The following is a 27680-nucleotide window of genomic DNA, read 5'->3' as shown; positions in this document are numbered from 1 at the left end:
GGGTAGCAGGTGTGTCCTGGAGGGTGGACAAGGCAGGCTGAGCCCTCTAAGTGTAAGGAGGTAGAGTCTAGCTTTTCTGGGTGGATATGCAGGGCCTTATGATTTCGACTGGGCAAGATGCAGCCAGATGGACTAGCCAAGTGTGTCTGGATAAGGTGGGCAAGCAGGGCCAGGTGGTGCCAGTCATTCCCAGGCAGGCAAGACCTAGTGCATCCAGGCAGGTGCTGTGGGCCCCAGCCACAGTGGCCAGAGGGTGAGGCCAGGAGTGTTGGGGCAGGGTGAGCCCATCCCCACCCACTTAGTGCTGACCCAGAGCCCTCCTTCCATCAGCACAGGAGCGCTACTTATAATCCCTGGTCTCTGGTGAATCTAGGACACAGGGTGGTTGGGGGAATGGAGCTGGTGCGAGGGTCTGCCCGTCAGTTCTTAACTGTGATACTCTCAGAGACTTTGCCATAGTCCCCCTGACAACTGCTCACTCGATCACACCTGCCTCAACTACAGAAGTCTGAGCTGTCCCAGAAGTACCAGGTGGGGGCAATGCCATCGGCAGGAAAGGAGGCCACACACCAGCTGTTGTCTGAAAAGGACCTGCCTCAGTACTGAAGCTTATACCAGGACTTTTATATACGAGATTCTTGACAATCAAAGCCTGATGAGTGTATGGCAGGGCCCCTGCGTGGAAGGGTAAGGACATTGAAGGCAGGGAGGCTCAGCAATGAAGAGAGAGGCGGCACGGAGTGTCCAGAGATCATTTAAGAAACAAATTGGGGAGACCTGTCAGCATTTTTCTCGCCTACAGCCCTGGATGAATGACACTGAGGACTTCCCATTCCTAGATTCTGCACTGCAGAAGCAGGCAATGGATACGAAGAAAAGGAAGAATTTGAAGAAAAAAGTGGAGTGGAAGGTGACAGAAATGGTGGAATGGGGGGCATGGAGGCAGAGGTTGGGGGCAGAATGCAAGGTAGTAGTACAGGGTTAGGGGGCTGACACTGATTCCCCTGCCCCTGCTTTGACCACTCTTGTCTCACGGAAGGAGAAGCAGCAGAAGCTCATGGAAAAGTCAGAAGACCCAGAGCAGTCAGATGCCGAGCACCCAGCCTCACTGCGGCAGTGCCTGGGGCCTGACTGTGTGCACCCCACCCGGCCAGGCTCCAAGTACTGCTCGGACGACTGTGGCATGAAGCTGGCAGCTGCGTGAGTGCACCTGGAGGTTAAGCAACAGGGAATAAAGTAGGGCATGATCTATGCCAGCTGTAAGTCCATCTACCCCGCTACCTATGTATCCTCCACCATTCGTCCACTCACCCACCTATCCATCCACCCTTACATCCACCGACCCGCTGAACCACCCATCCACATTCCATCCACCAACCCACTCATTCACCCTCAACAGTCACTTACCCACCCAGCTGTCTAGCCATGCACCCAACCATCCACCATCCAAGCACGCATTCACCAACATTCACTCATCTACCATTCATTATCCTAAACATCCACCATTCGGCCACTCATCCATTTCTTCTTATTTTGATGCCCCCACATACGCATTCCATTCTTGCTGTCTCCCCTTCCAGCCGCATCTATGCGATCCTGCCCAAGCGCATCCAGCAGTGGCAGAAGAGCCCTTGCATTGCTGAGGAGCATGGCAAGAAAATGCTCGAGCGCATCCACCGTGAGCAGCAGGACACCCACACCCGCCTGAAGGACTTAGAGTGCCATTTCCATGAACTTGAGGCCATCATTCAGCGTGGCAAGCAGCAGGCTGTGTGCAAAGATGAAGAGGTGAGTGGGAATGGGTGGGGTGGAGCAGAAAGGTGCCTGATATCTTGCCCTGCCGTCCCCACCCTGCACTGCTTTACTGGCCCTTCTACGGTCCTATGCAGAGTGACAAGCATGGCAGGAACAGCGTCAACCTGCAGATCTTCTGTGTCTCCTGCGGGCAACCCATCAATACGCAGGTTGCCCTGCGCCACATGGAGCGCTGCTTCGCCAAGGTTGGAGCATTGGCTGGGGGAAGATGGGGCAAGGGTGTTTTTGGCTGGGTGGGGTCCATGAGGAGGGGGGCAGGTTTGGTGCCCGGGTATTTGTTGTAGAAGAGAATACAACACACATCCATGGCTCTACCCATTTGTGCTTTTCTTCCACCCCCAGTAAAGGGGCCAAGATTTGGGCATCAGCCACTGGTGAGGGGGGGACATCGGCTGAGCAGACAGGAGCGTAGGGTCCACAGGGAGCAAATGTGTTGTTTGGGGCTTTTTCATGGGAGGTTACGCAGTGTGTGTCTATAGTTCCTCCCATTTGTACTCTTTTTTCCCCAGTATGAGCGCAAATCGCCCTTCACGTCCATGTACCCCACTCGCATTGAGGGGTGAGTGTGAGTGCTGCTCAGGGTCAAAGGCACGATGTGGACAAGGTCAGGAGCAGGGTGGGCAAGATCAAGGGCAGGATGTGGGTAGGCTCAGAGACAGAGGTGGGCAGATTAGCGGCAGGGTATAGGTGGGGTTGGGGACAAAGTGTGGGCAGGGTTCAGGGTGGGACCAGCCTCCTCCTGACCCTTAGCACCTCACTTTCACCTCTCCCCAGAACCGCAAGGCTCTTCTGTGATGTTTACGACCCACGGAGTAAGAGCTACTGTAAGCGACTCCAGGTGTTATGCCCTGAGCACTCGAAGGACCCCAAGGTGAGACTTTTCTTTCTCTACCTCATCGCCCTCCATTCTTCCCCTTCTCCCTACCTGACCACCTTCCTCTCGTCCTCCAGTGCTTGATTGCCTCCTATTCCTTCTTCCTTCTGCCTGACTGCCTTCATGCCTCCTGACCAATCCCTATGTATCCCCTCCTCCTTTCCTGACCTCCCCTACACCCCCCTCCTCACTGCCCAATCACTTTCTAGTTTTACTTTTCTCCCTGCCTGTTCATTTATTCATAATCTCCTTGCCTGACCCCGCACCCCAACATTTCTCTCTCCCTCTGCCTGACCAGCCTCCGTTCCTCTGCTCCTCACTGCATAACCATTCCCCATTCTTCCCTTCTCCTTGCTTGCTCATCTCCCTTCTTTTCCTAGCCCCTGCCTGACCACCCCACAATCCCCCCTCCCTCCCTGCATGGTTACCCTCAATTCCTCTCTTCTCACTTGCTGACTTCCTTCCATTCTTATTCTCCCTGCCTCACTTCCCCAATCGCCTTCTCACTGCTTGTCATGTCCTAAATCCCTTCTTCTTCCCTGTTTGATCAGCCCCCATCCCTTTCACCCTCCCAGCCTTATTCCTCACCTCCCCCATGCTTTACCAACCCTCATTCATCTACTTCTCCCTGTCAGACCCCCCCCTCCATCCTTCCTCTCCTTCCTGTTTGATCTCTTTCTGTTCTTCCGTCCTTCCTGCCTGATCACCTCCATTCCTACATCCCTGCTTAACTTCTTCCTCCATTCTCCATGATTGATCATCCCCCTTTGGCCCCCTCTTCTTTACCTAATCACTGAATTCCTCTCTTCCCCCCGCTAGGTCACCACTCCCCATTCCTCTCCTTCCTGCCTGCCTGCCCTCTATTCCCCTCTTCCTTGCATCCTGCCTGCCTGATCACCCTCCATTTGCCACCCTTCACGTACCTCATCATCTTTCATTCTTCCCCACAGGTACCGGATGAAGAAGTGTGCGGTTGCCCACTAGTGAAAAACGTCTTTGAGCCCACCGGTAATTTCTGTTGCCTCCCCAAACGCTTGTGCAATCACCACTACTGCTGGGAGAAGCTGAGACGTGCCGAGGTGGACCTAGAGCGCGTGCGCATGGTACGTTACAAGGCTGAGTGGGGCCGAGGGGCGGGATGGAATCCTAGAAGGCCCTTCTCATGCTTGCCCCCCACAGTTGCTCAAGCTGGAAGAGCTGGTTGAGCAGGAGCACAAGGTGCGCACAGCCATGAAGAATCGGGCAGGGCTGCTGGCCCTGATGCTTCATCAGACAACCCAGCATGACCCGCTCACCACTGACCTACGCTCCAGAGTAGACAGCTGAGCTCTGCTCAGCTGAGGTCCTGTACTCAACACCCTGTGCAAGGGAGACACTCTACGAATTCCTCACACACCTGTTCCTCTAACATCCTTCTCAGGGCATCTCAGAGTTTCTCTGTGCTTCTCTGTTCCCCATTTAGTCTCCTGTCTCGGTCTACGCCTCCTTGAGGTGGGGTGGTCCTCAAAATCCCCCCCTTTCTGTCCGTTCCTGTATCCTCCGTCTCTTTCTTTCCTGAATCTGGGCCAGGAGATCTGCCCTGCCCTCATCTCCCACCATCCAGAGTTTTGTTTAAAAACTTTAGAACAAGAGATTTTAATATCCTCTGGTGGCCCCTAAGCCGTTCTCTCTGGCCACAAACCCAATTCCGAACCTCCAGTGGTGGTGGGTGACAGTGCAGCTTTACTTGGGGGGTGGGCTACAGTGCACGTTTGGGGGTGCCTGTGATGCCCACTGTGCTCGGTGCATCCTCTTCTGTCAACGGAGATGTGATCTTATGAAGGGAATGCCAGTGACTCTTGTTCTCCTAAGTCCCCCATCCCAGTCCATCAAATATGTAGTTGGCACCTGATCAGTGTCCCTTGACCAACTTCTGTATAATTGTTAATATTCCCCAGGCCAGAGGTGCTGGGGAAACGTTGCAATGGAGGGAATAGGTGAGTGTGGGATAGTCCTCCTTGGTGATTCCACTTTGGGACACTGAGGAGAGTTCAGGGTGTCATAGCAATTATGTCCCTGCCCCCACTCACCTTGTTCCACCCTTTACCATACCACGAGGTCCCGGCCTTTTCTGTCAGCCTTGGCCCCTGCCAGTCCAGTCCTGGTCTATCTGTCTCCCCCACAAACCTGCCCATCCTGTCCTGTCCTCCTCCTCCCACTACCCTGCCCTGGGTCTGCCCTTTCCAGCTGGCTCTGCCCATTTCAAGCCTATAGGGTTGCCGGAAGAGGACTGGGACCTCTGCCACATCTGCCTTTGCCAGCCCCAGCCAGGCCTCCTGTGCCAGTAGAGGTGTGTCAAGCAGTGCTGCCTGTGGGTACTGGTATGTCTCAAATGATGGACTTGAACTACTCTTCCTATTCTTTTTATATTCACGGGCCCCTTAGGGATATTTTCATTAATTTTCACTGTTACATTTTTACCCGGGGACTCACATATTTCACCTAAATGTTTAAGTATGTTGCTCTAGACCTATATCTCATATTCCACGATAACTAGTATATTAGTTCTCTAATGCACTACGTATCTGGTGCAATATCTCCTTTTTTATTACTAGTATTGTATTTTTTTTCTTTTAAACTTCATCAGATTTTCCAGGAGCTGAGCCATATAGTCAATTATTAGAGAGGCTTACCTTTTTGTTTTATTTATACTCCCTAAATTTATATTTATGTACTTAAGCTTTTACTATATACTTAAGCTTTATGTACTTAAGCTTTTATTAACTGCCACCTTGATTTTTTTGTTTTGTGTTTCATTTTTCTATGTGTTTGCTTCATTTTGTTCTTTTTCTACCTTCTTGAGTCAAATTCCTAACGGTTATTTTTTGGTTTCCCAGTCTTTTTTTTAATAGTAAAGGATTTGAGACTCTACACTTTTTTCTAAATGTAGCTGTGTCTCATAAACTCTGGTGTGAAAGGTGCAACTTCAGAATTGATTTCTCACTTTGATCCTAGCTATTGAGGAACGTTTCTTAGTTTCTAACTGGTTAAAGTAGTTTGGTTATCTTTTCTTTCTTTCTTTGTAATTATGGTTTTACTGTGATCAGAGAATGTAGCCTGTTGAATCTGAACTTGTAAACATTACTCAAGATTTTCTCTGTGGGCCAGATTACTCAATTGAATTTTGTAAAACCTTCATGGATATAAGAGAAGAAACTATATTCTCGGTTAGGTACAGATTACTCATTAGGACTTTTCAATCTAGTTTGAGGATTAACATTTCTTTACTCTGATTTTTTGTCTTTTTGTCTACTCCATCTGTTATATTACCAAAAGATAGAATAAATGTTATATTTTAAAACAAATTTCTCCTTATAGTTCTGTTTTTGGCAGGTGGGTGGGGGGATCCTAAAGTATGTATCTTTGGCCATTTTTCACAATGCCACTATGTGTTTTCTTTGTTTTGCTTGTTGAGTCCTTTTGACCTTGAATTTACTTTGGTAAGTACATCATCACTGCTGCTTTTATTTTGCTGCCACTAATCTGGTGTGTCTTTGGCTAAACCTTTATTTTGCATTTGTCTCTTTGTTTAAGATATACTTCTTTTAACTGCATATAAGAGTATTTTTTGCTCTAATCCCACATTTGTGTCTTGAGATTCAGTCCATTTAAATTTGTATAATGATGATAACCTTATTTTTTTGTATTATATTATCCTTATTATCAGTTTTACTACTTCCTAAATATAACTTTCATTCTCTTCTTCTTCCTAACACCTTTATGACATTTCTGTTCAGTTTTGTCCCCCCCCCATACCTCATTAGTTTGGTAATTTTTATGTTTACTAATTGTCCAGTTATATATTTGGTCCTCTCTAACAGGCATGATTTATGTTTTTTCTATTATTTGATCAGAATATAATTAACCTTTCTTGGTAGAGAAAGATACTCTATCCTCCATATTTGCCTCAGCAAGGTGAACAGTATTATTTCCGGATTTTTCTAGAAACATTTAAACTGCTTTTATGAAGACTATATTTTTCTTAGGTTAAGTCAATTCTGCTTCAAGAAAATTTACTTAACATTTTTATTCAAAGTCCCCAGTCACTTTATTTGTCATAATTTAACTATAGCTATATGAATGTGTACTTGAGGGTGTGTATTTTACCACAACAGTCATTGCTAACCATTGTCTTGCTCTGTTATTTTGAGATCTATCTTCTGATTTAGTATTCATTTATTTAGAATACTTCCTTTAGTGTTTTCCTCAAATAGAGTAAATTGGTAGAATAGTGTTCATATTATTTAATGTCTGAAGCTGTTTATTTCTCCATGGTCTATGGGAAGCAGCTTCTAAAATGGCTCCCAATGATCCTTGCCTCCTGGTATTCACGGCCTTGTGTAATTCCCTCCATTTGAGTAACTTGCTTCTAATCAATAGCATACCTTTAACACTGAGGAGATGCCACCTTCGTGATTAGATTACAAGAGATTGTAGCTTCTGTCTTGCTAACAGGCTGTCCCCCTTGTTGGATTTAGTGAACCAACTTGCCATGTTGGGGAGGCCCGTATAGCAGGGAACTGAGGGTGGCCTTTCACCAACAGTCAGTATGAAACTGAGGCTCTCAGTCCAACAGCCCACATGAACTGAATCCTGTAAACAACCATATAAGTGAACTTGGAAGCGGATCCTTCCCCAGTTGAGCCATCAGATGAGGCCCCAAGCCTAGCTGAGACCTTGAATGCAGCCTCATGAGAGACCCTAAAACAGAGGACCAAGCTAAGCTGTGCCCAGATTCCAGACTCATATAAACTATGAGATAATAAATGTGTGCTTTTTTAGGCCACTAAGTTTATGGGGATGTAGAGCCAGGCAACTAGGGACTGGAGGGTCAGTGGCTTTGTGAGGGACTTCTGGAATGAAAGCCATAACATCTTTCAGGAATGGTCAGTGTTTAGCTGCTCCATAAGTCAGTTTTGGAAACTATGCGGGTCAGTAACTGGCAGTCTGGGAAGACGGATGATTGGAAGCCTGCTGGGGGTGTGGCACTGGTGTGCCCGTGTTGGGCATTATTCAAGGTTCCTGTGGTCATCATGGATTAATGATATGAGGAGCATGGGCCATGCCAGTGACCGGGGGACTTTGAAGTATCCTCTGGCAGTCCCTGTAGTCCAACCATAGGTGGCTTCTGCTGGTCAGTAAATGATGGGCAGCCAGAGGAATCAGGGGCATGGTCCCAGGGATTTGGGACCTCACGTGACCAGAGATCAACTTTCCTGAGTTCGTCAATCACTGGAGGACCTGGTGCACACCTGGTTTTCAGTGTCTAAGAAGTGGGTGGGGAGGGTGAGTTTGAGTTTTCATCTCTGTCAGAAGAGGGAGGACCAGGTAGGTTGCCCTGGATGTGCACTGAAACATGCAGAAGCTCAGTTTATGCACACAAGATGTTGTCTCCCCTCAGCCTGAGCACTTTGAAGACAATGGAAAATAGGAATATTGTTTATTGGGAGTCAACCCTGCATGGGGTTCAGAATCGCAGAGTGACAGGGACTTCCCCGGTGGTCCAGTGGTTAAGACTCCGCGCTCCCAATGTAGGGGGCATGGGTTTGATCCCTGGTTGGGGAAGATCCCACATGCCGCGTGGCACGGCCAAAAAAAAAAAAAAAAAAAAAAAGAATCGCAGAGTGACTGAGTATGGGCACTTTGGAGTCAGCTGAACTTGGCTTAAGTATTTCCTGGTCCTTCTACTTGCTAGCAGTGTGACCTTGGGCAACCGACTTCACCTCACTGTGCTTCCGCTGCTTCTACTGTCAAATGGTCCAAATGATGATCATTGTCAGGTAGCTGACAAGGTTGCAGTGAAAATTAAATGAGGTACCTGATATTGATCACCAGGGCCTCAGGGCAGAGGCAAGTTCCAGACTTGGTGTCCCTGAGACAGGTCACCATCTTCCTGCTGCATGAGCACCACGTGGCTGGTGTCCCACATCCAGAGCCCTTCCTGTTTCAGTGGAAAATGTGGTGCAGCCGATGGAAGAAAGGTGAGATGGGAGGGTCAGCCCCACAGCCTAGAGGAGGGGGAGGCAGCTCCCTGCAGGGTGTCTGCGAGCGAGGTCTGGGTCGGGGTGACCACCGGCCCCAGTCAGGGAGACGCTACCCCCTGATGCCCCGCACAGGCCCTTCAGTCCTCACTGGCTCTGTGCACATGCTCAGTTGATCCCCACCAGAGCTGCTTTCCCCCAGCACAATACTGTTAAATAAGCTATAGACCTAATTCAAATTTCACCATTTTTCCCACTAGTGTTCTTTTTTTTTCCAAGATCTTCTCCAAACTTTGACTGTTCCTCCGTCTATCCTTGTCTTTAATGACCTTGACACTTTTGAAAAGTACAGTTCAGGTATTTTGTAGAATGTCTCTCAACTTAGGTTTGTCTGTTATTTTCTCATGATTAGATTGTGGTTTTGCATTTTAGCAAGAATGCCACAGAAATGTCCTCAGTGCACTTCTTGAGGAGGTACGTGATGTCGATGTTAAACTTGACCATTTGGTTAAGGTAATATCTGCTGGTTTCTCCATTGGAAAGTTTCTATTTTTCGCATTGTACTTAATAAATACCTTGGGGAAGATACTTTGAGACTATGCGAATATTCTGTTGCTATTCAATCTTTTGCCCACTAATTTTAGCATTTATCAGTGGATCTTGCCTACAACAATTATTACCGTGGTGTTTGCCCAATAGTGGTTTTGTATTTCCTTCATTCCTTCTACATTTATTAATTGGGATTATTCTCTAAGAAAGAGCTGTCCCTCCCCTCTCACTTATTTATTGTCTTTTTATTCACTTTTTAATTTATATCAGTATGGACTCATGGATATTTATTTTATTCTCTGGGTTATCCTCCAATACAGTGGCCCCTCCTTATCCGCAGTTTAGTTTTCCACAGTTTCAGTTACCCATGGTCAAATGTGGTCCAAAAATATTAAATGGAAAATTCCAGAAACCAACAATTTATAAGTTTTAAAATTGTGTGCCATTCTGAGTGGTGTGATTAAATCTCCCGCCATCCCGCTTCGTCCTGCCTGGGGCTGTGAATCATCCCTTCATCCAGTGTATCCCACCCGTTTGTTGCAATATAGCAGTGATTGTGTTCAAGTAACCATTATTTTACTTAATAATGGCCCCAAAGTGCAGGAGTAGTGATGCTGGCAGTTTGGCTATTCTCTACTGTGCCTAACTTATAAATTAAACTTTATCATAGGTATGTATGTGTATAGGGAAAAATAGTATGTATGAGGTTCGGTACAATATGTGGTTTCAGGCATCCATTGGGGATCTTGGAACATATCCCCCATGGATAAGGGGGGAGCTACTGAACTAGCATTATTTATTGTGTTGCTCACATTGTCCCAGCTGTGGCCATTGGGAGCTCCTTCAGGTTGGCTCCTGTGTCCTTTTTTTTTATTGTTTAAATAAACTTTAAAAATCTACAATAGCTTTCGATTTATAGAAAAGTCTCAAAGATAGTTTTCCCTATCGTTAACATCCTACATTGCTATGGTATGTTTGTCACAACTAAGGAACCAACATTGGTACATTACTGTTAACTAAACTACACACTTTATTTGCATTTCTTTGGTTTTAAACTAATGTTTTTTTTTTCTGTTGCAGGATCTCATCCAGGACACCACATTACGTTTATTCATCATGTCTCTTTGGCTTCCCCTAGACTGTGAGTTTCTCAAACTTTCCTTGTTTGTGATGACCTTGACAGTTTCTAGGAGTACTGGTCAAGTGATTGATAGAACATTCTTCAGTTGGTCTTATCTGACATTTTTCTCATTACCAGACTAGGGTTTGAGATTTTGGGAAGAATACCACAGAAGTGAAGTACCATTCTCATCACTTCATATCAGGGGTACATGCTATCAACCTGACTTATCCCCAATAATGTTAACCTTGATCACTCTCTTGGCAGAGGTTTGCCAGCTTTCTCCACTATAAAGATACTCCCCACCCCCTTTCTATACTCCAGTCTTAGGAAGCAAGTCACTAAGCACACCCAGGGATGGGGAGAGGATGTTAACCACTACCTCCTGGACGGGGAAATATCTACACACATTATTTGAAATTCTCCAAGTTATCTGTCTCATCTCTCCCATTTATTAGTTTATTCAATCATGTATTTATACCAGTATGGACTTATGGATATTCATTTTTATTTCATGGGTTATAATCCAATACTATTGTTTATGTTTTGTTGCTCAGATCTCTAGCTTTGGCCATTAGGAGCTCCTCTGGGTTGGCTTCTGTATCTTTTTGACATGCCCTGCCTTTTTTGAGTACGTTCTTACTTTTTGGCACCACAAGATGTTTCAGGTTCATCTTGTAGTTTCCCTGCTCCAGCCCTGGACTCAAGCACTTCTCCAAGAAGCCCTAACTCCTTTTATTGGAGAATGGTATTGAGAAACAGGATCTGGGCACTAAATGTGCTCACTGACTAGGCAGAACACTCCAGTGTTACCTAGTATATTCTTAGAGCCCAATCAAGAGACAGAAATCACACAGGAGTTTGAAGAGAGCATGTTTAATATAAGTAATTAACTATAACAGGGAATTGGAGGAATGGGAGATTGGCTACTAAGAGGTAAAGAGCACTCCAAATATAGGGAGTAGCCTTTATCCCTAGTGCTGAGATAAAGCACCTGAGAAAGAGGCCACTCCCCATCTCTCCACCCCGGCTTAGAATTTGATCTAATTGGAAAGGGCACGACCAAGACCCATTGGATGGCAGAGAAGTTTGCTGAGCTGGTTGGCAGGGCTTGATGGAAGTCTGCCCTCTGGGATGACGGGGGAAGACGTTTATGGGATGTGCCACATGCTTATGGCCGCTGGGTGCTACTGTCCACCTAGGGATGCACTGCAGAAGCCATGGGTGCTGCAGGAACTTGGTGAGAGCAGCACACCAGAGCTAGGAAGAGAAGTCTCTTCCTCCTCCAGTGTCTTTCTATGCCCTCTACTGATAACTGAAATACTTAGGCTAATTTCTTTCCTTTCCCATCCTCTTCAGTGCCGTTATACTATTCATTTTTAATATAGGTATGTTCATTTGTTAGCGTATATGTCATTTAGGGTTCACCCCACATTGTAGTTAATTTTAATTTTTTTGGAGGATGTGAAACAGTATGGTTTCATGAATCAAAGCTACACAAAAAGGTATATTCAGAGAAGCGTCACTTATCTCCTTGTCCCTACTATCCTGTCCCTTTCCCACCTATCCCCTGTAGGTAAGTGAGCTCTTTAGTTTCAAGTGTATCCTCCTGTATTTCTTTTGCAAGGACATGTATGTCTTCTTATATCCCCTTCTTTCTAGACACTCTTTAAAGCTTCACTTTTTTCATTTAACAGTATGAAATCATTCCATATCCATTCATAGTCTTCCTTTTGTTGGAGATCTTTAAGATGGATTTCTAGATGTAGGATTGCTGACTCAAGAGGTAAGAACAAATGTAGTCTAGTTAGATATTACCCAATTCCTCGCCAGAAGGATCGAAGCAGTTTGTGTTCCCAACATAAATATACTAGAGTGCTTTTTTCCCCACAGCCTCACCAACATAACATATTGTCACACTTTTAATTTTTACCAGTCTGATAGATGAGACATGGCATCTTGGTGTTATTTTAATGTGCATTTTGCTAATTGTAAGTAAGTTTGAGCTTTAAAAATATATTTGGTGGCCATCGTACATCTCTTTTTCTTTTTGTGAATTACCTGTTCATGTCTTCCCATTTTTTAAATTTGTTTTGTATTAAAGTATAGTTGATTCACAATGTTGTGTTAATTTCTGCTGTACAGCAGTGATTCAGTTATACATATACATACATTCTTTTAAAAATATTTTTTCCCTTGTTTATCCATTCCATATATAATAGCTTGCATATGCTAACCCCAGCGTCCCACTCCATCCCTCCCCCACCCTCCATCCCCCTTGGAAACCACAAGTCTGTTTTCTACGTCTGTGAGTCTGTTTCTGTTTCGTAGATGCATTTGTGTCAGGTTTTAGATTTCATATATAAGTGATATCATATGGTGTTTGTCTTTCTCTTTCTGACTTACTGCACTTAGTATGATAATCTCTAGTTGCATCCCTGTTGCTGAAAATGGCATTATCTCATTCTTTTTGATGGCTGAGTAGTATTCCATTGTATATATGTACCACATCTTCTTTATCCATTCATCTGTCAATGGACATTTAGGTTGCTCCCACATTTTTAAAATGAGGTTTTTAGGCCCATGTTTCTCAATTTTTAAGAGTTCTTTATATCAGGGATCAGCAAACTAGAACCCATAGGCCAAATCTGGCCCACCACCAGTTTTTATAAATAAAGTTTTATTGAAACACAGCCACACTCATTTGTTTACATATTGTCTATGCTGCTTTCACACTACCCCTGCAGAGTTGGTAGTGTAGATTGAGTCAATTCTTTTCGTTCTTTTTTTTTTAAGAATTTACCAAGTGTAATAAATTAGAGGTGAAGTCACAACAAAAGAATTTATGGCGTCCAAAAAAATTCACAAGTAGAAGTTTCCTTCTATCAACTTCTCAGAGTCCCATGAGCTCTCCCCTGACCTCTGAAAGATGGGTTTTACCAAAATCTGGTTTACACTGAACTTTTCAGGTATATATGATCTGAAAAGAAAGAAGTATCTGATAAGAACCTGCCTGGTGCTCCTTCCTTGCTGCAGCCCTTCTTTGTGTAAGTGATCAGAATCAGGTCCAAGTGACACAGAACCAAGCATGACATATCACACCAAACACCATTTCCTGTCCAACCAATTCTCATCTCTCTCCAGTAATGAAGAGGTGGACGTTCTTCTTGGACTGCAGCATCTGTGCAGCCCGCTCGACCCCGACCACAGCAGCCAACCTCTGGGCATCGTACTTGGAGTAGAGGACGGTGCAGGTCCAGGCAGCTTCCTCTCCTCTGGTGGTGGCTTGCAGCATGTTACAGACTTCACTGTAGAAGTGGGGATATGTTGGCAGTTCATAGAAAATCAGGTTCCTGATGCCTTTTATTGTGTATCTTTTGTAGAAATGGAAGCGCTCTGTGAGGAGCAGGAACTGCTTCTCTCCTTGAAGGAAGAAGTGTCTGGCCCTGGAGACACCAGACTTCTGGGCACACTCGCAGATATGAGTGAAGTTCAGTTCCTCCTTCTTGAAGTAATTTCGGAGACGCACAAAGTCCAAGTAGGAGGGAACATAGATAAGCGTGTGAGACATGACTGCATCACGATACTGAGGCAAAATCTTGTTGACGAAAAAGTTAAACCTGGCATCAATCACTGAAGCTAGGTTTTCAGCTTCCATCCTCTGGAAGACACGTGGGAGCTGCACCAGGACATGACTGATGCAGCCTGTCATCGGGACGTTCCTCACAGCCACCTGGCCTTGCCCATGGATGCAGTATTTGATGAACACAGAGTTGATCTGGGCATCCTGCGGGGCCCCAGACAGCAGCGTCTGACGATAGTACTTGGACCAATTATTGAGGCTCCACATGCGCACTCGAGAAAAGTCCACCCCATGTGAGTCCAAGGGCAGTAGGTCCATGTGGTTCATCAAATGCAAGACATGCTCCCAGTTCTGCATCAGGTAAATGTCAGCTTGATCAATGATGAGAAGCTCAATAGAAGACAGAAAGTCAAAATCTCTCTTCTTCTCTCCTTCTCCACCAATGATGGTCCTCAAGCCCAGAGGGGAGGCAATGAGGATGTCTGACGAATAGAAGGGGGCATAAAGTCGGATGCTTCTCTGCAGTATTGCCACTCCAGTCCTGAAGTGGTCATCGATGTTGCCGACAAATACAGCTTCATAATCCTCAGGCCTCTTCAGGTTGGGTGGTCTCTCCTCGGGATCTGAGCCATACTCTCCATTAAACCTCTTTTTGTTGCCTACAATTATTTTCTTCTTGCTGTCGCCCTCAAGAAGACTGATGAAGAGCTGTACCACCCGCAAAGCAGCTTCCCGGAATGGCACCACTATCAGCACCTTGGGCCTCGTTAGCCCTTGGTCCCTGAAGTCATCATCATCACCCACCCCAAGTTTCTGGCTTCGGCACCTGCTGTTGTTGGTAAGCACCTGGGCATTGGCTTTGAGGACGTGATTTATCACATGCAGGCAGTACACGTGGCGGATCTCTTCCCCATTCTTCAGGGCAGTCCTTTCTGGGTAGAACAGGTCCCGGTAAGAATTCATAATTAAGAAGAGCTCTTTCTGGAGGGGTGGGAAGGGGCTACTTGAATTTGGGGGACCAGAGAGGAACTGGCTGTTGGTCTTGATCCAGGTGGATTCCAGAGGCTTCTGGAGATGAAGTGACTTTAAGTCAATGTCCTTTGGGGGTTTAAAGGTTTCCGGTTTCCAACTGTTGAAACCTGGATGAAAAGACAAGCTGGCCCAGGATGGGCCATTTTAGCTGGTGGGTAGTTTTGGGATTTGTGGCAACAGCCTGGATTTCTTTTTCTTTCAGTTCTTTGTTTACATGTTGTGCAAATGGATCTTGTAATGCTTTCAGAGAACAGTTGCCTTCTCTTTCCTCTTCGAGAAAGTTGGTTTCTAGGCTGAAGAGTGACTCATGTTTTGCATCTGTAAACTCCTCTGGGGATTCCTCTGATGTGCCAGGTGGCCCGAGCCCATCTTTTCCCTTAGGGTCAGCAGGTAAGGCCGCATTCTTCTGCATGTCAGTAGACGCTACTGCCGTCTCTTCCTCCACACTGATGTCACTATCGCCATCTTCAAGATTCATTTCTGTCTCATCTATAACACTGTCTTCTTCTTCCTCTTCCTCCTCCTCATCTTCCTTGGAAACATCCTTTAATGTGGCAAGTAGTCTGTTGTAACCAGAAACTTGTTCTGGTTCACTCTCTGCTTCACTTTCAGAACTTGAAGTATCTAAACTCTCTGACAGTTGACAAGTCTGTGGTTTTGCTTCCTTTCTGGAAACCCTTGGAAGGTGGAAAACAGAAGTTCAATGTTTTGAAATAAAAGATTTGGTAAAGCTGTCTTCTCTTGTAACTTAGAAAGAAGATCAGTGGACGAAAGCAGTTCAGGAGCTTGTAGTTCTAAAGAAGTCATGATCCACACCATTGTAAAGAAATCATACCCCAATAAAGATGTTAAAAAAAAAAGTCATGATCAAGTGGGGTTTATTCCAGAGACACAAGGATAGTTCAACATCAGCCTGAGAGGCTTGTCTGCTCACCCGCTGGGGTGGGCGGGGCTGGGAGCTCAATTCTTTTCATTCTTGTTTCTTTATTCTGCTCTGTGGTAGTTATTTCCACTATTTTATCTTCCAGGTCACTTATCCGTTCTTCTGCCTCAGTTATTCTGCTATTGATTCCTTCTAGAGAATTTTGTATTTCATTTATTGTGTTGTTCATCATTGTTTCTTTGCGCTTTAATTCTTCTAGGTCCTTGTTAAACGTTTCTTGTATTTTCTCCATTCTATTTCCAAGATTTTGGATCATCTTTAGTATCATTACTCTGAATTCTTTTTCAGGTAGACTGCCTATTTCCTCATCATTTGTTTGGTCTGGTGGGTTTTTACCTTGCTCCTTCATCTACTGTGTGTTTCTCTGTCTTCTCATTTTGCTTAACTTACTGTGTTTGGTGTCTCCTTTTTGCAGGCTGCAGGTTCATAGTTCTTGTTGTTTTTGATGTCTGCCCCCAGTGGCTAAGGTTGGTTCAGTGGGTTGTGCGGGCTTCCTGGTGGGGGGGGACTGGTGCCTGTGTTCTTGTGGATGAGGCTGGATCTTGTCTTTCTGGTGGGCAGAACCGTGTCCGGTGGTGTTTTGCGGTGTCTGGGACCTTATTATGATTTTAGGCAGCCTCTCTGCTAATGGGTGGGGTTGTGTTCCTGCCTTGCTAGTTGTAGGGTATCCAGCACTGTAGCTTGCTGGTTGTTGAATGGAGCTGGCTCTTAGCTTTGAGATGGAGATCTCTGGGAGAGCTTTCACCGTTTGATATTACGTGGAGCTGGGAGGTCTCTGGTGGTCCAATGTCCTGATCTCGGCTTTCCCACCTCAGAGGCACAGGCCTGACACTTGGCTGGAGCACCAAGACCCTGTCAGCCACACGGCTCAGAATTAAAGGGAGAAAGAAAGAAAGAAAGAAAGAGAGAGAGAGAGAGAGAGAGAGAGAGAGAGGGAGGCAGGGAAGGAGGGTGGGAGGGAGGAAGAGAGAGAGAGAGAGAGAGAAAGAAGGAAAGAAAGAAAGAAAGAGAGAAAGGAAGGAAGGAAGGAGAAAAGAAAGAAAAAATAAAATAAAGTTATTAAAATAAAAAAATATTAAAAATTTTTTAAAAAAGAAAGAAAGAAAGAAGAGAGCAGCCGAACCAAAAAAACAAATCCACCAGTGATATCAAGCCCTAAAACCATACTAAAAAAAAAACCAAAAGCAAAAAAAAAAAAACGGACAGACAGGACCCTAGGACAAATGGTAAAAGGAAAGCTATACAAACAAAATCACACAAAGGATACACATACACACTCACAAAAGGAGAAAAAGGAAAAAATATATATATATAAAGGAAGAGTAACGAAATCAATAAAGATATCTACCAATGATAATAAACTCTAAATACTAAACTAAGATAAACATAAAACCAGAAACAAATTAGATGCAGAAAGCAAACTCCAAGTCTACAGTTGTTCCCAAAGTCCACTGCCTCAATTTTGGCATGATTCGTTGTCTATTCAGGTATTCCAGAGATGCAAGTTGATTGTGAAGATTTAATCCACTGCTCCTGAGGCTGCTGGGAGGAATTTCCCTTTCTCTTATTTTTTGCACGGCTCCTGGGGTTCGGCTTTGGATTTGGCCCCACGTCTGTGTGTAGGTCGCCTGAGGGTGTCTGTTCTTCGCTCAGACAGGATGGGGTTAAAGTACCAGCTGATTAGGGGGCTCTGGCTCACTCGGGCCAGGGGGAGGGAGGGGTACAGAATGCGGGGCAAACCTGTGGTGGCAGGGGCTGACATGATGTTGCAACAGCCTGAGGTGCGCTGTGTGTTCTCCCGGGGAAGTTGTCCCTGGATCATGGGACCCCGGCAGTGGCGGGCTGCACAGGCTCCCGGAGAGGAGGTGTGGATAGTGACCTGTGCTCGCACACAGGCTTCTTGGTGGCTGCAGCAGCAGCCTTAGCGTCCCATGCTCGTCTCTGGGGTCCACACTGATAGCTGCGGCTCACGCTCGTCTCTGGAGCTCGTTTAGGCGGTGCTCTGAATCCCCTCTCCTTGCGCACCCCCAAACAATGGTCCTCCAATACTTCTAGGTAGGTCTCTGGACCTGCTGTGGCACTGTGGGGCCAGCTCAGACTCTGATCTGGCCTTACTCCTGCATGTACTTGTCTCCAAAGTCCACAGCCTCGATTGTGGGAACACTCGTTTTCTCTTCAGATATTTCACAGATTCAGGTTTTACCAAGCCAATTGCAGGGGTCTAATCCGCTGCTCCTGTGGCTGCACGGAGAGATTTCCCTTTCTCTTCTTTGGTCGCACAGCCCCTGGAGTTCACCTTTGGTTTTGGCCCTTGCTCTGCCTGTCAGCCACCCTCAGGCATCTGTTCCTGCCCAGCCAAGAGGGGTGAAAGCAGAGGCTGATTAGGGCTCACTTGCTCACTCAGGCCGGGGAGAGGGAGGGATACAGCTGTCACAGTTGGGGTGTGGGGGGAGTGCCTGCAGTGGCAGAGGCCAGCAGGAAGTTGCTACAGCCTGAGGCATGCCATGCATTCTCCCAGGGAAGTTGGCCCCAGATAATGGGACCCTTGGCAGTGGTGGGCAGCACAGGCTCCCAGGAAGGTGTGGGCAGTGACCTGCACTTGCTCCCGGGACCCTCGGCAGCAGCAGCGGCAGCCGTCGCGCCCGCCTCTGGGATCCTAGGTAGCAGCTGCGGCTCGCGTGGGTGATGTCCTGCCGTCTGTGAGTGCATGTAGGTAGAAGCTCCTATGGTGGGATTGCCCCTCTCCTTGAGCACCCTGCAACAATGGTCTCTTGCCTCTCAGGAAGGCCTAGGCTTTTTCCCAGACTCCCTCAGCTGTGGTGCACTAGCCCCCTTCAGGCTGTGTTCACGCAGCCAACCCCAGTCCTCTCCCTGGGGTCTGACCTCCGAAGCCTGAGCCTCAGTGCCCAGCCCCCACCTGCCCTGAACAGACAAGCATCTCAGGCTGGGGAGTGGTGGTTGGCACCAATCCTCTGTGCGGGATTCTCTCTGCTTTGCCCTCCGCACCCCGTTGCTGCGCTCTCTTGCATAGCTCCGAAGCTTCCGCCCCGCCACCCCCCATCTCTGCCAGTGAATGGGCTTCCTAGTGTGTGGAAACTTTTCCTCCTTCACGGCTCCCTCCCAGAGGGGCAAGTCCTGTCCCTACTCTTTTGTCTCTGTTTTTTTCTTTTTTCTTTTGCCCTACCCAGCCACGTGGAGATGTTCTTGCCTTTTTGTAAGTCTGGGGTCTTCTGCCAGCGTTCAGTAGGTGTTCATTAGGAGTTGTTCCATGTGTAGATGTATTTTAGATGTATTTGTGGGGAGGAAGGTGATCTCCATGTCCTACTCCCCTGCCATCTTGAAGGTCCTCCTGGAAGTTTTATATTTTTTAATTACAGATTCAATTTCACTTCTAGTGATCAGTCTGTTCAAACTGTGTTTCTGCTTGACTCTGTCTTGGCAGGCTGTATGTTTCTAGAAATTTGTCCATTTCTTCTCGGTTGTCCAATTTGTTGGCATATAACTGTTCACAGTATTCTCTTATGATTTTTTTTTTTTTTTGCAGTACGTGGGTCTCTCACTGTTGTGGCCTCTCCCATTGTGGAGCACAGGCTCCGGACGCGCAGGCTCAGCGGCCATGGCTCACGGACCCAGCTGCTCCATGGCATGTGGGATCTTCCCGGACCGGGGCACGAACCTGTGTCCCCTGCATCGGCAGGCGGACTCTCAACCGCTGCGCCACCAGGGAAGCCCTCTCTTATGATTTTTTTAATCTCTGTGATATCATTATTATCTCTCTTCTTTCATTTCTTATTTTGTTTATTTGGGTCCTCTCTCTTTTCTTCTTTGTGAGCCTGGCTAAAAGTTTATCAGCTTCCTTATCCTTTTGAAAACCCAGCTCTTGGTTTCATTTACCTTTTTGGTTTTTTTATCTCTATTTTTTTTACTTCCTCTCTGATCTTTATTATTTCCTTCCTACTTCTGACTTTGGGCTTTGTTTGTTCTTCTTTTTCTAATTCTTTCATGTGGTAAGCTAGGTTGTTTAGTTGAGATTTTTCTTATTTCTCGAGAATGGTCTGTACTGCTATGAACTGATTTTGCGGCATCCCACAGATTTTGGAAAATTGTGTTTTCATTTTTATTTGTCTTGAGGTATTTTCTGATTTCCTCTTCGATTTCATTGTTGACTTTTTTTTTAATAGCATGTTGTTTAGTCTCCACGTGTTTGTTCTTTCCCCCTTTTTCTTTCTGTAGTTATTTTCTAGCTTTGTGCCTTTGTGGTCAGAAAAGATACTTGAAATAATTTCTATCCTCGTAAATTTGTTGAGGCTTGTTTTGTGACTTAGTATGTGATCTATCCTGGAGAGCGTTCCATTTGCACCTGAAAAGAATGTGTACTCTGCTTTCTTTGCACGTAGTGCCCTGTAGATATCAATTAATTCCAACTGGTCTATTGTGTCATTTAGGACCTCTATTGCTTTATTGATTTTCTGTCTCAGTGATCTGCCCGTTGATGTCAGTGGGGCGTTAAAGTCTCCTACTCTTATTGTACTATTGTCAATTTCTTCCTTTATGTCTGTCAGTATTTGCTTTACATATTTAGGTGCTCCTGTATTGGGCACATATATGTTAACGAGTGTAGTATCCTCTTCTTCTATTGATCCCTTTATCATTATATAATGCCCTTCTTTGTCTTTCATGATAGCCTTTGTTTTAAAGTGTATTTTGATACGAGTATTGCTAGCCCTGCTTTCTTGTCACTTCCATTTGCACAAAATAACTTTTTCCATCCCCTCACTTTCATTCTGTGTGTGTTTTCTCACCCTGAAGTCTCTTGTAGGCAGCATGTTGAAGGGTCTTGTTTTTTTATCCAGTCAGCCACCCTGTTTTGTTTGGAGTATTTAGTCCATTGAGATTTAAAGTAATTATTGATAGGTATGTATTTATTACCATTTAATTCCTTGTTTTCTCATTTTTTTGTAGTTTTTTGTTCATTTCTTTTTCTTTCTGTGGTTTGGTGATTTTCTTTTGTAGTATGCCTGAGTTCCTTTCTTTTTGTTTTTTTGTGTATCTATTGTTGATTTTTGATTTGTGGTTACCGTGGGATTCATATATGTTGACCCATAATTGTATCTACTTGCTATAAACTGATAATCATTTAAGGTCACACACATTCTAAAAGATGTACATTTTTTACTTCCCTCCCCCACATTTTGTGATTTTGATGTTCTATTTTACATGTTCATGCTTATCCTTTTGCTGTTAATTGTAGTTACAATTGCTTTTACAAATTTTTTGATTGTTTTTTAATCTATATACTGGCTTATTTAAGTGATCATCAATCCTTTTATATATCTGCCTTTCCAATAGATTCTTGCTTCTTTTCTTTTTAGAGAAAACCCTTCAATATTTCTTTTAGGGAGGTTAATATTGCTGAATTCCTTTAGCTTTTGCTTGTCTGAGAAATTCTTTATCTTTCTTTCTATTCTAAATGGTAATCTTGCTGGGTAGGGTATCCTAAGTTGCAGGTTTTTCCCTTTCAGGACTTTGAATATATCATGCCACTCCCTCTGGCCTGCAAAGTTTCTGAAGAGAAATCAGCTGAGAGCCTTATGGGGGTTCCCTTGTAACTGACTCCATGTTTCTTTGCCGCCTTTAGAGTCCTCTCTTTATCTTTAACTTTTTCCATTTTAATTATGATATATCTTGGTGTGAGTCTGTATGGGTTCATCTTGCTTGGGACCCTCTGTGCTTCCTGTACCTGGATATCTGTTTCTTTCTTTAGGTTTCAGAAGTTTTCAACCATAATTTCTTCAAATACATTTCAATTCCCTTTCCTCTCTTTTCTCCTTCTGGAAGCCCTATAATGCGGATGTTGGCATGTTTTATATTATCCCGTAGATCTCGTATGTTGCTTTCGTTTTCTTTTTCATTTGTCTTTCTGTCTGCTGTTCTAATTGGGTGATTTCCATTTTTCTATCTTCCAGATCAGTTATGTGTTCTTCTGTATCACCTAGTCTGCTGTTAATTCCTCCTAGTGTATTTGTCATTTCAGTTATTTTATTCTTCAGTTCTGCCTGTTTCTTTTTAATATTTTCTTGTTCCTTGTTAAAATTCTCACTGTGTTCATATATCTGTTTCCTTAATTCGGTTAGCATTTTATTGCTAATGCTTTGAACTCTTTAATAATAATAAATAATTTCTGTTTCATTAGTTGTTTTTTCAGGGGTTTTCTCTTGTTCTTTCATCTGAAAAAATTCCTCTGCCTTCTCATTTTGCTTAACTTCCTCTGTCTCTATGAAATTAGGTGAAATAGTTACCTATACCAATCTTGAAGGAGGGTCCTTGTGTGGGAGCATCACAATACTGTCTTCATGTGCCCAGTGGCTTTGATGGGAGAGCTGGATCTGAAGTGAGCATGAATCACATCTTCCCCCAGAGTGTGCTGGTAGCTATCACATTGGTAGAAGGTGGGGCTGGAAATGGAGGGGCTAGAGCCAGGGCCAGATGTGGTCTAGGGCTTCTCCTCTGCTCAGTGGCCAACACCACCCTGTTGGGGGTGGGGGTGGGGGTAGGGGTGGGGGTGGGTCCTAAGTTGCTGGAGCATAAGTCCTAAGAGTCTGGTCTGAGCTGGCTCCATTCCCTCTAAGTGTGTGCTCTCCCGTCTCCCAGCACGGGCACCCTTGTCCCAAAGGGGAGCAGTACTGGAGCAAGAGGAGCTGGAGCAGGTGCTTGGTGTGGGTCAGGGCACAGGCTGTAGCAGTACCAGCACCAGTCACTGTTCTGGACCATTCCTGCAAGTGCCAGCAATGGCTGCCTTCACCTTGTTTAGATGCCATGCTGGGTCTGAGCCAGCTCGGTCCCTCACAACTGCGCACTCCCCTCTGCCATGGTAGCCCTCACCCTAATGCAGAGCTGCACCATGGAGCAAGTGGGGCCAGAGCAGAGGCTTAGCTCAGGCTGGGTCACATGCTGGGTTGGTCATGGGAAACCAGCCAGAGTCCTGGGTAGTTTCAATATGCTTCCCCACCCTTGTTCCGGGGAGTAAGCAAGCATGTGCATGCTCTTCATGAGTGGTGTGTAGGTTTCTTACAGCCCTCCTATTAGTCTCACTGATTTTCAAACCAGCTCCAGTTTCTTGTCTTCCCCGTGTCAGACCCCAAGGCTGGGTGCTCAATATGTGGCTTGAACTTCTCACTCCCCAGGGAGGACCTCTGAGCCTGTGCAGTCCCCTTCATCTTCTGTGCCCCCTCTCAGGGGTGCAGGTCTTGACCTGATTGCTTCTCTTCCCTTCCTAGCTGATTCTGTGTGGATCATTTTTACAGCCTTTTTGCCAGTCTCCAGTTTGTTTTCAGTGAGAATTGTTCCACACGTTGATGTATTTTTCATGTGTTTGTGGGTATAGGTGAGCTCTGCATCCTCTTCCTCTGCCATCTTGATCTCCCCTTCTCTCTTCCCTCCTCCTTCTTTCAATCTCCTCTTCTCCTGAACTTTGAAAAACTTTAAGAATGACAGAAACAGTTTTCAAAAAAACTGTTCTGAAAGCTGCAGGCATGAGATTGCACCTATGATCCTGAGAAGAAGGCATGGAAAACTGGAACAGTCCCTCAACAGTTCGAACCACAAATTTTCAGCAGTTACAGATAAGAAAAATTGCAGCCTGGGACAGACCACAGTCATATGCCCTTCTTGCCCTATATAAATTAATCCTGCCTCAGCTTGGGAAGTTTATCGTTCTTAAGTTTCTAACTGATGCACATCCGTTGAGTAAAATCTTTAAGCACTCTTAGAGTCACAGTTTTTCTCTCGACAGGTTCATTCTGTAATAATAAAGGGGTTAATTCATCAAAAGGACATAACAATCCTGAATGTTTAGGGACCTAATAACAGAGCTTCAAAAAGTGTCAAGAAAAACCTGATAGAACTGCAAGGAGAACTAAATCAATCCACAATTACAGTCCAATATTTCAACACCCTTCTCTCAATAATCACTAGAATAAGTAAACAGAAGAGAAGAAGTAAGGATATAGAAGACTTGGATAACACTATCAACCAACTTGCCCTCATTGACATTTATAGAGCATATCGGCAGACTACACTTCCTTTACAAGAGCACATGTAACCCATTTACCAAGATAGACCATATTCAGGGTCATGGAACCAATCAAATACATTTAAAAGTATTCATATCATACAAAGTATGGCCTGGGACCAGAACTGAATTAAATTAGACATCAAAACCAGAAAGATCCCTGGAAAATCCCCAAATGTTTTGAAACTAAATTACATACTTCTAAATAATCTGTAGATGAAAGAAGAAATAAAACTTGAAATTATAAGATATTTTAACCTAAATGAAAATGAAAGCACAGCATATAAAAATTGGGGGATTCAGCTAAAGAAATATTTAGAGGTACATTTATAGCACTAAGCATTTATATTAGAAATTAAGAATGCTCTTAAAGCAGTAATCTCAGCTTCCTTCTTAAGAAACAAAAGCTGTACGAGCAAATTAAATCTAAAGTAATTAGAAGAAGGGAAATAATAAAGATCAGAGCAGAAATCAATGAAATAGAAACCAGAAAATCAATAGAGGAAATCAATGAAACCAGAAGCTAGTTCTTTGAGAAGATCAATAAAATTGTGAAACCTCTAACCAGAATGATCAGGGAAAAAAGAGAGAAGACACTAGTCACTAAGATTAAGAATGACAGAGGTGAAATCACTGCAGGTCCTAAAGATGTAAAAAAGGATAAAAGGGAGCACTATTAGCAAAGATGGAGGAGTAAGGATCCCTGGAATTTCACCCTTCCATAAAAGCAATGAAAAAACTGGCAAAATATTGTCAAAATCAACTTTTTCACAACTCTGGAAATCAACCAAAGTTTTTCAGTTACCTGGGAAGCATTTAGTCAAGAACATATACTGAATCTCAGTACGAACAGCAAGTTCTGTGGCATTTTAACTTTCCCTACTCCCACCCCCAACTCCCCAGTTCAGTGGCAGACTTGAAAAGAGCACTTTCCTGGTACCGGTAGGAGCAGAACGGAGTTATTGCTCTTTCTAAGAGCTGCTATAAACATGGGAGGACAAATATCTCTTTAAGACCCTGCTTTCAATTCTTTTGAATATATATCCAGAAGTGGAATTGCTGGATCATATGGTAGTTCTACTGTTAATGTTTTGAGAAACTCTTAACACTTTTTTCCATAGTGGCTGTACATTTTACATTCCCACTAACAGTGCACAAGGGTTCCAATTTTTCCACATCCTTGCCAACACTAGTTATTTTCTGTTTTTTGATAGTAGCTCTGCTAATGAGTGTGAAGCGGTATTACATGTAGTTTGGATTTGCATTTCTCTAACAATTAGTGATGTTGAGTGTATTTTCATGTGCCTGTTGTCCATCTGTGTGTCTTCCTTGGAAAATGTCTATTCAGGTCCTCTGTCCACTTTTTTTTTTTTTTGGCCGCACTGTGCAGCTTACGGGATCTTAGTTCCCTGACCAGGGATTGAACCTGTGACCCCTGCATTGGAAGCACAAAGTCTTAACCACTGGACTGCCAGGGAAGTCCCATGCCCACTTTTTAATTGGGTTGTTTCGTTGTTGAGTTTTAGGAGTTCTGTATATATTCTGGATATTAATCCCTTATCAGATATAAAATTTGCAATTATTTTCACCCCTTTGTGTGTTGCCTTTTTTACTCTATTGATAGTGTCTTTTTAAAAATTAATTAATTTATTTTTGGCTGCATTGGGTCTTTGTTGCTGTGCGTGGGCTTTCTCTAGTTGTGGCAAGCCGGGGCTACTCTTTGTTGCGGTGCACAGGCTTCTCATTGTGGTGGCTTCTCTTGTTGCAGAGCCTGGGCTCTAGGCGCGGGCTTCAGTAATTGTGGCACGTGGGCTCAGTAGTTGTGGCTTGCAGGCTCTAGAGCGCAGGCTCAGTAGTTGTGGCACACGGGCTTAGTTGCTCCATGGCATGTGGGATCTTCCTGGACCAGGGCTTGAACCCATGTCCCCTGCTTTGGGAGGTGGATGCTTAACCACTGCACCACCAAGGAAGCCCTGATAGTGTGTTTTGATGCACAAAAATATTTAATTTTCATGAAGTTCAATTTGTCAAATTTTTTTGGTTGTTGTTGTTGCCTATTCTTTTGGTGTCATACCCAAGAAACCATTGCTGAATCTAAGGTTGTGAAGTGTTTGCCCTATGTTCTTAGAGTTTTAGATCTTACATTTAGGTCATGGGTCCATTTTGAGTTATTTTTTTAATATGGTGTTAGGTACGGATCCAACTTCATTCTTTCCCATGTGGATATTCAGTTTTCCCAGCACCATTTGTTGAAATGGCTGTTTTTCCCCCACTGGATGGTCTTGATAGCCTTCTCAAAAATCATTTGATCATATATACAAGGGTTTATTTCTGGATTCTCTGTTCTATTCCATTGGCTTATATGTTTCTCTTTATGCCAGTACCATATTGTTTTGATTACTGTACCTTTGTAGTAAGACTGAAATCAGGAAATGTGAGTCGTCCAGTTTTGTTCTTCTTTTACAAGATTGTTTTGGCTATTCAAGGTCCCTTGAGATGCTATATGAATTTTAGGGTTTCTTTGTGTGAAAAAAAATTGGGATTTTTGATAAGGATTGCATTGAATCTAGATCAGTATTGACATCTTAACTATCTTTTCTCATCTATGAACATGGGTTATTTTTCCATTTATTTCTGTCTTTATTTTCTTTCAGAAATGTTTTGTAGTTTTCATTGTACAAGTCTTTTAACTTCCTTGGTTAAGTTAATTCCTAAATATTTTTATTCCTTTTGATATTATAAATGCAATTGGTTTTTAAATTTCCTTTTTGGGTTGTCCATTGTTAGTGCATACAAATGCAACTGATTTTTGTGTGCTGACCTTATGTCTTGCTACTTTGCTGAATTTGTATATTAGTTCTAACAGGGTTTTTTTTGGGGGGCGTCTCTATGGAATGTAGGGTTTTCTACATATAAGAGCATATTATCTGTGAACAGAGATCATTTTACTTCTTCTTTTCCAATTTATATGCCTTTTATTTCTTTTTCTTGCCTAATTGCTCTGGTCAGGACTTCCACGATTATGTTGAATAGAAGTAGCAAAGGTGGGCATCCTTGCTTTGTGTCTGACCTTAGAGGAAGTTTTCAGTCTTTTACCACTGAGTATGGTATTTTCTGTGGGTTTTTCATACATCAATCTTACTATGTTGAGGTAGTTTCTTTCAATTCCTAGTTTGTTGATTTTTTTTTTTATCATGAAAGAGTGTTGAATTTTGTCAAATGCTTTTTCTCCATCAATTGAAATGACCATTTGGCTTTTCGACCTTTCATTTTGTTAAGTTGGTGTATTACATTGTTCAGTTTTCATGTTGAGCCAACCATGCATTCCAGAAATAAATCCCACTTGATCATGTTGTATAATCCTAATATGCTGTTAATTTGGTTTGTTGACTATTTTTGCATCAATGTTCATAAGGGATTTTGGTCTGTGATGGATTTTTTTTTCTTGTAGTGTCTGTCTGGCTTTGGGATCAGCATAAGGCTGGCCTCATAGAATGAATTAGGGAACATTCCCTACTCTTCAATTTTTTTTTGAAAAGCTTGAGAAGGAATGATGTTAGTTTTTCTTTAAATGTTTGGTAGAATTCATTGGGAAAGCTATTAGGCCCAGAGATTTCCTTTCTTGGGAGATTTTTGATTACCGATTCAATCTTTTTACTAATTATTGGTCTCT

At 44.1% G+C, this 27680-nt stretch overlaps 1 protein-coding gene and 1 pseudogene across 1 annotated transcript; one reads left to right on the top strand and one right to left on the bottom strand.

Annotated features, from left to right (window-relative positions):
- Nucleotides 1-540: 540 nt before the first annotated feature.
- On the top strand, nucleotides 541-4015 carry LOC132513171 (CXXC-type zinc finger protein 1-like; annotated as a pseudogene).
- Nucleotides 4016-13177: 9162 nt separating this feature from the next.
- On the bottom strand, nucleotides 13178-18645 carry LOC132513170 (U3 small nucleolar RNA-associated protein 25 homolog). Its single transcript, XM_060137351.1, is given in 3 exon segments — nucleotides 13178-15086; nucleotides 15088-15670; nucleotides 18530-18645. Coding segments are annotated over 3 exon segments (2277 nt in total). The 3' UTR covers nucleotides 13178-13508.
- Between the last annotated feature and the right edge of the window lie 9035 nt (nucleotides 18646-27680).

The sequence above is a fragment of the Lagenorhynchus albirostris genome, chromosome X (genome assembly GCF_949774975.1).
Source record: "Lagenorhynchus albirostris chromosome X, mLagAlb1.1, whole genome shotgun sequence".
Classification (NCBI taxonomy): domain Eukaryota; kingdom Metazoa; phylum Chordata; class Mammalia; order Artiodactyla; family Delphinidae; genus Lagenorhynchus; species Lagenorhynchus albirostris.
Note: the sequence above shows the minus strand (reverse complement) of the source record. Positions and strands in the feature narration are given on the sequence as shown.